This window comes from Muscardinus avellanarius, assembly GCF_963383645.1.
Source record: "Muscardinus avellanarius genome assembly, chromosome: 5".
NCBI classification, from domain to species: Eukaryota; Metazoa; Chordata; class Mammalia; order Rodentia; family Gliridae; genus Muscardinus; species Muscardinus avellanarius.
In genome coordinates, this window is record NC_137790.1 from 132,920,737 (window position 1) to 132,934,317 (window position 13,581).

At 41.2% G+C, this 13,581-nt stretch overlaps 1 protein-coding gene across 3 annotated transcripts in view; it reads right to left on the reverse strand.

Annotated features, from left to right (window-relative positions):
- The window catches only part of ARMC8 (armadillo repeat containing 8), a gene marked incomplete at both ends in the record, with an annotated part of 96,304 nt that overhangs the window by 62,975 nt on the left and 19,748 nt on the right, over positions 1 to 13,581 (reverse strand). For all 3 annotated transcript variants that reach the window (XM_080695766.1, XM_080695767.1, XM_080695765.1), the window contains one exon: positions 10,183 to 10,259. In XM_080695766.1, coding sequence (XP_080551892.1) covers positions 10,183 to 10,259 — 77 coding nt within the window. The remainder of the gene's footprint in view (positions 1 to 10,182; positions 10,260 to 13,581) is intronic.

Genomic DNA, 13,581 nt, shown 5'->3' on the forward strand with positions numbered 1-13,581 from the left:
TAACAACATTTTTAAATTACAAGACTAAACGGAATGGAGTTTAGAGGGGTTTGTACCAAGCTCTGCCGCGTGCGTACAGAATGATGTTATGGACGCCTCGGTGAGGCGTAGCTGCTAGGCGCCTGCCTCCTTGGGGACGCCTGCTGTGCTCTTAGCCCTCTGGACCCAGCAGCTGGCCGGCGGTTCACTCTGCCCATCGCCCTCAGGTGTCTGCCTAGTCTAAGTGCAGCACAGCCATTGGCCAGCAGCTACCGCTCACACTTCATCTTGTCCAGGTGTCATTCTGGGTACTCCCTTCCAGAACTCCCAACCGTGGCATTTCCCCAAGTTCTTCTCTATTCTGCCTCAACTCAGCAGAAATGAGGTGAGCCCATTTCAGACATCTAAAACCATGCTAAAGTAAATATTTTTCTGGGCGAAAGTAAACGAAATCCCTCCAGACCGAATTTCCCAGTTCTCTTAATAGTTTACAAAAAGAACACGAAGGAGGTAGCCAGAGGCTAGAATATGTACAAACTAAAGAGAGCACAACTAATTGACGCCATGTCTAAGGAAACAAACAACTCTTGTTTTGGCTTGAATAAGTAAATATACCTATGTTTGACAAGGGGAAAAAAGAGGCTAATGCCCAGCAAATAAACCCTGCCCCACTGTCACCATGAAGAAATGCTAGTAGGTCATTTCTAAGACTTAAAACTGAAAGATGATAATCATGACATTTCCCATCTTTAGCAGATCGGTGTACAGGGTAGTCTATGCCTCTCCTCATCTCCTTATCCCCTCTGTCATACACTCCTCTGGACAGCTCCTTCCAGTCTGAAGGAGCTGCCTCCAGGAAGCTCACCAGAGACCTCAAGGCCTGGCTCAGGCAGGTGCCCTCTATTGCAATACACTCATCGCTTTGTAAGAGAGAAGTCAGTTTGTCTTAAGAGACAAGTAAGTAAATCTGACCTAGAATGCATCTCAGAGGAGTTAGTATTAACTGATTATTAATTATAGTGAGTCTGGAAAATGTAAGACATAGAAATACATACTTCTGTAAAGTGCAAACTCAATCAACATCCAAGATGGTAGCACAATGAAACTATGCAACATCTATATATGATCTTGAAGTTTACAAAGCATTCCATAACTACCACTTTATTTCATATTCACCACAACTTTGAATAATATCAACCCCATGAGGAAACTACAGCTCTAGTTTGGGGCTTTCTTCAGAACTCCATATTAAATGTCACCGCTAATCATCTCAATCCATGTTTTTTGTGCCAAATGATTTCCCATTAACCTCTGGCACGTGAGGCATTTATAACTGATGGAAAAAATGAATTTGGCAAACTCATTTCCCTTTTACATTTTTATGCATGATAAAAGTGCTTCTTATATTCAGATATCATTTTCCCAGGAGATCCAGGAGTTATAATCTCTTGCCTATCAACTTTAAAATTGAAGAGAAGGAGATGCCCTACTTATATATTGCACTGAAGTTCAACAATTTATTTTTGGACACAGAACTACAGTAGGCTCTAAGAAGGATACAAAAACATCACACAGTGGGATGTCTGGTGTGCAGACACACAACCTCTTCGGAAAGACAATAATAACACTAACAATGAAAGGCAGTCTGTATTAACACTGAGTGTTTATTAGTCTAAAACCAGCAGATGCTAAATAAGTTTACTGGATTTCTGAGGCAATGGCAGCAACCAAGCAATCCTTAGAAAGTGGTCAGGCTTGCATAAGTAGATGGGAGGCAAAAGAAAGGCCCTTCCTAAAGATCATACTTAAATGAATATGGTGTGTTTTGGGGACCATACAAGGAGGCTGGACTGAAGAGAAGTTTTACTTCAGGGGGCATGAAACAAAGTAGGAAAGTTATGGGGGAAGAGGCAGGCTGGAGGGAGGTGGATGAGGAGCAGTCCTGTCTCTGACCGCGGGAGTGGCAGAAAGGAAGCAGTCTCAGGAAGACAAGCTGAGTGGGGAACAGATCTGCAGGCCGGTAATACTGGAGGCAGGGTGGCTGGCACTGCCCTTTGTGGTCCCAAGGCCCGTGCTTCATTCCCATCCCAGCACTCACTGATCCACCTGTCCAGGTGGACTGTCTCCTTAGTTATCTGATTTCGTTATTAGACTTTGGGTCCTCCATTACTCATTCTGATATACGCCATACTAGCACAGTGCCGAGCTCTTAGAAGACTCTCGGTACATGTTGAAGGAATTAACCAATCCACTCAAGTCTCTGATGATGTGAGCGTGATTAGAGTAGCAGCCACTGGACTCAGGAACACAACGTTTTGAAAAGAACAGTTAATAAGATGACTTGATAGTGCAGGGAATGTGATGTGTGGCATGTCATCAGTGACTGCTTCCAGTCTGGACAGAGACACTAGGAAGCTCAGAGAAGAAATCCCTTCGCAAGACAACCACCAATTTTGGTTTTAGACACAATGAATTACCTTTGCAGTGAGATCAGATGACCCAGATAGAAAAGCAAAAAAGCAAGTCTTGAGGATGTCCCACTTTGGGGGGATGGTAGAAGAGGAGTCAAGATTAAGATGTTCCAAACATGTATTTGTTAAATAACAACTGCAGCTAAATTCTAGGAAGAATCTTAAATTTGAATGTTAATAAACGGACTTAAGAGGCACCCACTTTAACATGGAAGTTAAACTTTCTATTTCATTTCTTTCTTTGCTCTGAAATAGATTAAAGGTTTAAAATACTAAAACATATACAGTACCCACCACAGCACATGTCTCAATTAGAGCATCATGAAGTGATAGGTACTCAGAAAGTAAACACTAAGCTTTGCTACTGAAACAGTAAAAAGGCCGGACATGGTGCCTCATGCTTGTAATCCCAGCATTCAGGAGGCTGAGACAGGAGGGTGGCAGGTTCTCCGCCAGCCTCAGCAGCTTAGTGAGGCCCTCTGCAACTCAGTGAGACCCTGTTTCAAAATAAAGAATAAAAAATTAGGGGGATAAAATAGTAACAAAAGTCCATAAAAGAATTGGAATCTAGAGCTGTTGGGAAAACAAAGTTCCAACCAACCAGGAATAAGAATATTTATTTCTAAACCAGTCAAAAATAAAATAAACTCTAACCAAAACTCTTAACATCTAAAGTTAGGCTGTTTTTTAAAGTATTAAAGGCTAGAGCCCCAAGCTAATGATCAAGTACATCATTTTGACCCAGTACTACTTTTCACTTACCTGAAGTAGCTCTGTTTAGAATACTGTTCTGTCATCATCTGTGGTTTAATTGGTATGAAGTAGCCAAGCATTACACTAGATACTAAAAACTACAATTGGCTGGGCGTGGTGGTGCATGCTTGTAATCCCTGCACTTGGGAGGCTGAGACAGGAGGATCGCACAGGTTCGAAGCCAGCCTCAGCTACTTAGTGAGGCTCTCAGCAACTTAGTGAGACCCTGTTTCCAAATAAAATATAAAATAGGCCTGGGAATATAGCCCGGAGGTAGAAAAGCCCCTGGGTTCCACCCCCAGTATCAAAAACAAAAAAAAACAAACTACAATCGTAGGACAGATTTGACCTACTTATGAGCACTCAGTGTTCAGAAAACACTGATCCATAAAATAGGAGAAAGATCACATATCTATGGGTAGTTAAAAATGAGCAAACATGGTAAACAACTTACAAAATTATGTAAATTTTGAAAATTACAAACACATTCATTGTTCTACCCCTATGGTTATTATGATGCTCTTTTTGGAGAATGTAGTATCTAAAGCCCCAAGTATAAGTTCCTATTACCAAGCACGGTCATGGGATGAGGCATATGTACTTAAGTCCAACTAGAGAATGTCTGTATTCACACCAATGTTCATATTCCAACTCAATAATAGGTCTTATGCAAAGTGCCAATTTTTACAAAGAATTTAATGATGATGATCTAGTATTCAAACTAGTTATCTTTATGTCAAACTTTGATTCAAAAGGCAAAAACTTTAGAGTAAACATTAGCTCAAATTAATGTAGGTAGTATTATATACCTGTTATATGTATAAACTGAAAAGAACTGAGAATTGACAGCAATTCAGTTTCGTTCTTATAAATTACAAATTATGCTATGATATAGATTTTTGGAATACGTATATTTTCCAATACAGTTCTGATTTGTGTAATATCATAAAAATTTTGCTGTAAATATTTAATCATCTTTCTACAGCACCTTATTCTCCTTAATAACAGGTGAAAGCATAATTTTAAAAATAAATACTAGCTCAGAAATTAGGAAATTTATTGTATTTAACTCTTTATCAATATATAATTAAGTTATCCTACATTTTCCAAAAATAAAGAGCACAATTTAATAAATGCATTAAGTGCCCAAATATTTCTGTAGCATATTAATATTTTAAATATACTTATCATTCCAAACATAAAAATGTATTAAAACTTTATAGAATAATATGGCAAAAAAGACAGTTTACATGTATAAAAAATATATACACATATGCATTGAAATATACAGCTATTCTTGCTGTTCAAAATTAATCTTTGAACATCACACATCATACATAAAATATATTACACATATATACATACAGATGGTATTAATGAATGTAATTAAAAAAATATATGTATATATATATATTTTTTGGTGGTACTGGGGTTCTTGGAAGCTCTTCTACCTCTGGGTTACACTCCCAGACCTATTTTATATTTTTATTTGGAAACAGGGTCTCTTAAGCCAGCACGGCTGGCTTCGAACCTGCGCAATCCTGTCTCAGCCTCCCAAGCGCGGGGATTACAAGCGTGCGCCACCACACCTGGCCTAAAAAATTATCTTTTTTATGTGTGTGGAGCTGGGGATTGAACCTAGGGGTATTCTACACCTCTGAGCTACATCCAAGTCCTATTTTATTTTTCTTTTATTTTTGAAACAGGGTCTTACCAGGTCAAGGAGAGTCTCATTACCTGCTGAGGCTGTCATTGAACCTGTGATCCTCCTGTCTCAGCCTCCCAAGTACTGGGATTGCAAGTGTGCACCACCACACCCAACCAGCTGGCTTTATATTTATTTATAACACGTTAAAAACAGCTGATTAAATGTATCAGGGGAATACTTTTTTAATTTTTTAATTTTTTTGTGGTACTGAGGATGGAACCCAGGGGCTTTCTACCTCTGTGCTACACTCCCAGACCTATTTTATACTTTATTTGGAAACAGGCACTAGGTTGCTGACGACCTCACTAAGTAGCTGAGGATGACTTCAAACCTGCAGGATCTTCCTGTCTAAGCCTCCCAAGAACTGGGATTACAAGCATGTGCCACCACGCCCAGAAGGAATAATTTTTTTAAAAGATACTTCTTTTTTACTTAACTCTTTTACTTAAAAGTTCTCAAAACCCACCGGGTGTGGTGGTGCATGCTTGTAATCCCCGTGCTTGGGAGGTGGAGACAGGAGGATCGCATAGGTTCAAAGCCAGCCTTACTGGCTTAAGAGACCTTGTTTCCAAATAAAATATAAAAATAGGTCTGGGAGTGTAGCCCAGAGGTAGAAGGGTTCCATCCCCAGTACCACAAAAAAAAAAAAAAAAAAGTTCTCAAAACCCAAATACTTTCTTTTATGGGAATTCATATCTTTAGATCACACAAGAAAATGGTACCTGTCTACATTCTACCGAAATCAGAGGAACATAAATTTTCTGGAACCAAAAAATACTCATCAATACATTAAAATATATCAGAAGACACTTTAAAAATGGATTCTTGGTAAAAACTACACAATTCTGTAGCATCTACAACCACCTGATTCTATTCAACTCAGCAACTATAAATCCAGCCATGACTGCTTATATCCCTCCCTCCCTCCCTCTCTGCCTCCCTTCCTCCCTCCCTCCCTTCCTATTGGTACTAGGGATTGGACCCAGGGGCATTCTACTTCTGAGCTACCCCCCAGCCCTATTTTTTATTCTATATTTTGAAACAGGGTCTCACTAAGTTGCAGAGGGTCTCACTAAGTAGCTGAGGCTGGCTTCGAACATGCACGATCCTCCTGTCCCAGCCTCCCAAGTACTGGGATTACAAGCGTGTGCCACCATGCCCAGCTACATATCAGATTCTTACCATAGTTATCAACCTGTTTATATTTTTTTCATTGAGAACAAATAATGTAAAAACCAGACCAACAGCTCTAGTTTAGATGTTTTAAAAGACAAATATGCTAAACAGTGTTTACATAGCTTTGAGCCATGATCTGTAAAGACATTTGAAAAGCTATTATTGTTCTTCAACCATGAGATTTAACATGGTTGAACCAATAACATAATAATCTCATTCCTCTCCACAAAAATGTTCTGAATTGTTTTTCTTTCTTTCTTTTTTTTTTTTTTGTGCATTGTGATTTTACATCATATTGGGATATAGAGCTGTCATTTTTTAGTCACAAGCAGATGTTCACACAAGAGAAAGCTCAGAATTCACACTGTGGGCTGGTTCACCTGATATATATACCTACTCTTTCATGTAGCTGCAAAGGCTGCGTGACTTCTGAGTAGCTGCAAAGTTCATGACTTAGAAAAGTGATCTCCCAGCCGGGCGTGGTGGCGCACGCTTGTAATCCCCACGCTTGGGAGGTGGAGACAGGAGGATCGCGCAGGTTCGAAGCCAGCTGGGCAGTGTGCCGGCGTAAGAGACCCTGTTTCCAAATAAAAATATAAAATAGGTCTGGGAGTGTAGCCCGGAGGTAGAAGGGCTTCCAGGAACCCCAGTACCACCAAAAAAATAAATAAATAAAAATAAAAAAACAAAATAGAAAAGTGATTTCCCTTTCTTTTCTTTTTTTTCTTTTTTTGAGGGTCTGGGGATGGAACCCAGAGGTATTTGACCTCCAAGCTACACCCCCTGCCCAATTTTTATATTTTCTTTTGAAACAGGGTCTCACTGACTTGCAAAGGGCCTAAGTAGCTGAGGTTGTCTGAGAACAACGATCTTCAGGTCTCAGCCTCCCAAATGCTGGGATTACAAGCGTGCGCCACCACGCCCAGCTTCTGATCTCCCTTTCGCTCTGCTCACATCTTCTTTACACCCGGTCATCTAGTCAATTATGCACATGAGATTTTGCTCTGTTAGAAAAAAGGAACTGATGTGTATCTATACCTTTGGTCCAGTAGGACTGTTCAAGTTTATGCTAAATATTGTTCTATGAAAAACAACAACAAAAATTACCTCCTGGTAATTCCCCATTCTTCAACAGCAGATGCCTAATTATTACTCTTCAACAAGGGTCCACTCGGTCACTCAGAATGCCCTTTGGGGTTTGGGTTATCTACATAAAAGTCCTCCTTAGGGGTAGGGCTTTGGCTCTTACTTAGTTGAGTAAATTAGTTACAGACTATAATGAACACTCATTATTCACCTTTAATTTCTTTTTTCTAATAATATGCTATGTATGCTCATAATTTTTATTGAGAAAAATAAATTTAATGTAGCTAGAAAAACAATATCACTTTGGTTGGCTTTTAGACAAAGCCCTGATTCTTGTCAACTTTTGAATGTCTCTCTAATGGACATTTTAGATTTAAAGCTGGCTGCCTCAGCCTCTGTCTTTCCTTCCCTAAAATAGCAGACTACCTCGGGTTGTTTCTACTGTGGCCAGCTCCCTTTTACCTGCCTATTTTGGTCAGTAATGGACAGTGGTTATGTACTATTTATAAAGAACTGATGAACTCTCTTTTCCTATATTATCATTTTGGCTTCCTTTTTCCTCTAGCAACATCATATTAAACAAATTACTTAAAAATAAATAATGTTAAAAATATAATTCATTTTTCATTCTACAATTAGTTTGTGATTAATTTTCAGACAGTGACTTAATTAAGTTAGAAAGAATAAGTATTTCTCTGGAGAAAAAGCTTTATAAAATCACTAAGGCCAGCTCTATTCTGAAATAAGTAGAAAAAATGCTAGGTAATCAATTCATTTCAAACAATAAACAAATTTTAGTATTATTAGTAGCAATCGTGTTTAATAAAATGTGCTATCATTTTATTCTCTTGTCTGAGGCTAGAATTCTAATACCTCCTCCCTCTTCTCCTTTAGTTCAAATTGTTTCATATTTGATTCTGTGTTTGTAGGGTGGGGAGCTCCACCCCCAGCCCTATTTTTAATTCTTTATTTGGAAACAGGGTCTCACTGAGTTGCAGAGAGCTTCACTAAGTAGCTGAGGCTGTCCACGAACCTCGAACCTCCTGTCTCAGCCTCCCAAATGCTGGGATTACAAACATGAGCCACCACGCCCAGCTGTGTTTGATTTTTTAAATCTGAATTTTCCTTTTTATTCTTTGAAGAGAATAATCTTAGCTTTGAAGTTAGTTTATATTGGGGCTAATAACCATTAACTACCTAAGTGCCAACAAGTGGGTACTACAAGCTTCCTGGCACTAAATTTTTTTCTGACTTAATTCTCATAGAAGCCTGGCAAGAGAGAGTTATTCTCTTTACAGATAATGAAATGAAAGCTCAAGTTTTGAGAGAGTATACACTTCTAAAAGTGGCAATTAAAAAATTCAAATGTACTTATTTCGGATGCAACTCAGTATACAAATTTATCAAGCAAATTCCATTAATCTAGCCTGCTCCTGAGCCTTAGTAGTGACAATAATGACAAGGTCTTCTGGTATCTTTTATTGAGCATTTATGAGCCTGACGTTTTCAACTCAACAATTTATTGAATAGTCCTAAGTGATATATAGGATCATGTAATGACAGAGCTTTCTGGCTATGGTAGGTAGAGGGAGGTGTCTGCCTGTCTCAAGGAGTGTTAAATTAAACCTACCTCCTCAACTAATTTGTGCATGAAAGTACAACTGATTTTTGTTAACAGAACAACTTAATACAACTTTTCCTGGTAATAACTAACCTTAAAAGAAAGATCTGATTAAATCATCACAATTGTCCCAGTTAAGGAATTAACACCATGAGAAAAGAAGAAATACTAACTCCTGTTGCATCTAGGAAAAAAAAATGCAAAAATGAAGTTCTGAGTATCTTAGGTGGGCCCCAACCGGGTTCTCTCCTCTGCTTCGGCTCAATTTGAAAAGCCGTGCACACTTTCGTGCATTCCTCCCTTTACAGGTCCACGCCCCAGACATCCCTCTGTAAGGCCTGTTTGAGGGTGGGGGGGCTTTGCATATGGACTGCAGTCAAGAAGCGTCTTTAAACAAAGCACCCTTGCTTTGCCATGGCTGGACAGGAGTTAAAGGTAAGGTAACATAGACAGTCAAGAGGAGGAGGAGTTCGCTCCTCTGTGCTCACTGCTACCCCAGTGCATCTCCTCTTAACCCTTTTGTGTTTGTTTCTATGTACTGGGATTGGCTCCAGGGGCCTTCTGCCTTCTGGTTACACTCCCAGGCCTAAGTTGCTCTAAGCTGCTGAGGCTGGCTGTAAACCTGCGACCCTCCTGTCGCCGCCTCCCAGGTGCTGGCGCTGCAGGTGTCCCTCCGCCTGGCTTAACCTTGGTTTCCTCCTTCCCTTGAACAGTCAGGCCTGTGGCCCTGTGTCTCCCAAGCCCACGACGAGGCTTACTTCTTTAGAACCAGTGTGTTACACAGCGGGAAACACTGAGCCTCTAGAGGAGATACATCTTTCAGTCATGACGAATTTTGTCCTATTTGTCCCACTTTGTTTTTAAAGCCTAATCACTCGTCGGTTGCTTAAAATGTTTCTTCTCATAAACATTAGGTAAATTTGGAGAAGGGCACTTGCGTTTTCCAGAGTTCATTCACATTTTCTCATGTTTGTTCTCTAAAGTCTGATAGCGCCACTAGGAGACTCACTGACAGCTGGTGAGTAACCAAAAAACAAAGCAAAATGAAAATGACTGACCTAGTCTCCTACCGCTTTCCAGTTACAAAAGATCTTTTATTTTTTGCCTTTGTGGCTATTTAAGTAGAAAAACATCCCCCCCAAGGAAATATTTTTTTAATGTAAAACAAGTATTCTACAAAAAAGAACCTAATTCTGTGAGTTAGTAACCATCCAACAGACAACTCTTGACAGTAAAATATAAAAGGTAATGTCAAACAGTCTTTCCAAAAAGAAGCCAAATGAAAGAAAAAAGTTATAAGCCTGCATTTTCAGAATTATAATATTTGGCAGATTAAGACATGAAAACAAACAAGACTTTTGATAGACTCTTAAATGCATACTACTTACATGACACCTTGTAGAACTTTCTGGGGATCAGGGTCAAATAGCCTGTCAACATAGTGGCGACTGCTAGCTGTTACTTCCTAGAAAGTAGGGGAAAAATTATGACATCTGAAGCCATGCACATCACAAATCCAGAGCACCACCCACAGCATCCAACAGCTAAGGGCCTGACATAAGGAGGTACACTAAGACCCCTATGAATTCCACGCCGTTTGACTCCTTTCTATACAGGACACTTAAGCGGGTGATTTTTCTCTCTCGGGTATCAAAATAACTGCAAACTACAGTGTTCTGTTCAAAATGCCAAAGATTATTTTACTTTTCGTTTTTTTAAGAACACTCAATTTAGAAAATAAGAAAGTCAATGGACTATTACAAATTTTGGAACTGAAACTGGAAAAAGAGTTTGGGAAATCAATATTACGGAGCACAGAATAACTTTGCTCTTTTAAAAGTGAGAAATATGGGGGGGAATACTAAGTACATTTTTATAAATATTTTATTAAATAATTCTGAGAACAACTTGTAAGAACACGATAAATAGAAAGTTGGAGAAGAAAAGACACCACATTCTCACTAAAAACAAGAGGCAGTGGGACCTTTGGGGCGAGCCCTCCAAACTTTGTGAACGGAACTGGGCATATGTGGTAAAGACACAAGCTAAGTCTTCACTTAGCTGGAATGTCACCTAGGTACATGGGATAGAGAGGAATGTTGCTTCTGTTCTGTACATCGTACAGGGGAGAAAGGGTGCCCAGAGCAAAGGGTGAGGACGGCTGGCTAGGCTGGGCTCAAGGGGAAGTCCTCAGACCCATGCAGAGAGCTCCCGTGCTAGGAGGCAAACGTGAGTAAAAATCAAACACTGCAATGACAGAGTTGTCACAACTTCTCTAAAGGCAAGTAATTCAGAAGGAGGGGGATTCATGGGTCCACCAGAGAGATCTGGGCCGCACTGGAAGGGTGAGTAAAGGTGCACAGCTAGGAGTACAAAGAGACACTTACCTCCTTTTATTTGTGGGATTTGTCTATTTTGCTATTTCTTAAATATTTGGGCTAGTAACACTTTTATGTTAAAATTTCATACTTGACATTATTTAGAATAAAGAACATATATCGAAAACCCAGAGGAAAAAAATCTTTGTCTCCTGCTCAGTCTCCTGACGCACACTGCACTAAGCGAACATGCCACCATTGGCAGCCAATTACCATAGCAGTATGTTAAAGTAGTTTCTACTTTACTTTACGTCCCCACTTTACTCAGATCCCAGTCAGTAAAAGAGCTCATTGCCAAGGCAGGTGCTAACTTAAACTTCCAAGTCACCGACAGTAACTCTGGAGAATGGCACAAACTCTAACTCCCTGGTTAGAGTCATCAAAACCCATGCATCTTTCATACTCTGAACTTACTACCACAATATCCTGACAGACAGGCAACTGGAACATTAACACTTTCGAATGACTCCATTTCTAAAGACTGAATGAACAGCAGAAGCAAACAAGTAAGTTACAAAATTAGTGTACCCACCAGGTACCATTAAAACACCTTCTAATGTGGCCTGTTGTTCTCAAAGTAACAGAATCACAGTTAGCAGGACTCAATAATTACCTGCTCCTTGGTTTATAAATAAGGTTCCTGATGATCTTTACCCAGATGTTAGGGCATCGGATATTTTTTTTAAAAAGACACAAACAAATACACAACTATATCATGCAACAATACATCAGGGCAAACGCGTGCCTGTGGAACCAGCGGGGAGCCCGGCGCTCCAGCCAGCAGCCAGCTCTCCTGAGCTGCTCTGTCCCGCTCCTCTCCTGCTCGGGACTGAGCCTGGCTCTCATGGTGGCTCCTTTCCTCCAGGGCTCCGCATCCTCGCCTCCCAAAGTGGCTACTAACAAGTGGCAAAACAATCGCAAAGCAGATGCTGTGCTAGGGCTCAGGCAAGTAGCTTAAATAATGTAAGTGTCCTCCATTAATAGCAATCCTGCCTCTGTGCTTGGTTCATCCAACACAAGAAGTAACAAGATCTGCAGCGAGGCACTGAAGAAAGCGGCTTTTTATTATTTTTCAGCTTTATATTTATTTATGTTTATTTACTTATTTTGCAGTACTGGGGATTGAACCCAGGGACATTCTACCTCTGAGCTACACTCCAGCCCCATTTTTTATTCTTTACTTTGAAACAGGGTCCCACTAAGTTATGGAAGGCCTCACTAAGTAGCTGAGGCTGTCCTTGAACCTGTGATCCCCCTGTCTCAGCCTCCCAAATGCTGGGATGATCATGCTTGGCATCTATTTATCCATTTATTTGGTGGTACTGGGGGTTGAACCAGGGGCATTCTACATCCGAGCTCCACTCCCTATTTTATTCTTCTATTCTGAAACAAGGTTTCACTAAGTTGCTGATATGGCCTCAAACCTGTGATCCTCATATCTCAGCCTTCTAAGTACTGAGATACAAGTGTGCACCACCGAGTCTGGCTTCCAAATTTATTTAGAAAAACAAATCCTGGTTCTAATGTCTGCATGCCCTCCCTCACCCCAGCCACCATTTAAATAACTTGGAGACAGAGCGGGAGGGAGGGCCGTGGAGGAGCCAGCAGAGCTGACACAGCCTGGCTTCTTATCTCAAACTGTGCGGTGGCTCCAAATCCGACTCCCAGCTCCAAATATCCACTTAACATACTGTCCTTGGATGGAGGACACAGCGCATATTAAACTGATAAGAAAAGATCTTAGCCAAACTGCTGAGCAGGAGGAAAGCATTAAAAATGAAAACTTTAGGAAGGCACAGTCCCTTCCCTCAAAGCCCACGTGCTATTATATTGTAATTGTGTTTGCATTTTTGGTTCCTAGATAGAACACAAAGACACAAAGGCAGCTCTGAGGCTGGGCGGGGAGGCTTCGCAGAGCCCGGTCTTCCAGGGCAGCTGCGTAAGGCCGCAGCAGGGCAGGCAGGGAAGACTGAGCCGTGTCACACTCCACAGTCAGCCCCCAGCGCTACGCCAGTGGATGGCACAGAGGTGAGGGCAGAGGGCAGCACACAACCAGCCACCGACAGATGGCGCCGGGGGAGCCAGGCTGCCCGTGCTCCAAGTGTCCAGAGGGGCAGCAGGATGCCTGGGCACAGCCCTGCCTGTAGGAAGCCTGCAATCTGTGCAGCTTGGCTCCGCACACAAAAACCAGCCGCCATGCCACCCGGGGTAGGAGCAAGCGAGCCAGAGCCTCGGGTGCGGCCCTTATTCAGGTTCCTGGCCGCCCGCGCACTCACTGGTCTGCCCATCTGGAGGGCAATCCTTGTATTCCACCACTTTCCCGCATAGACCAGGCCACCTCCCCCAGCTCTCTCTCCTTTCAGAAGGCAGCCTGGGAGTAGACAAGCTACAGACGGAAGGCGACTGGAC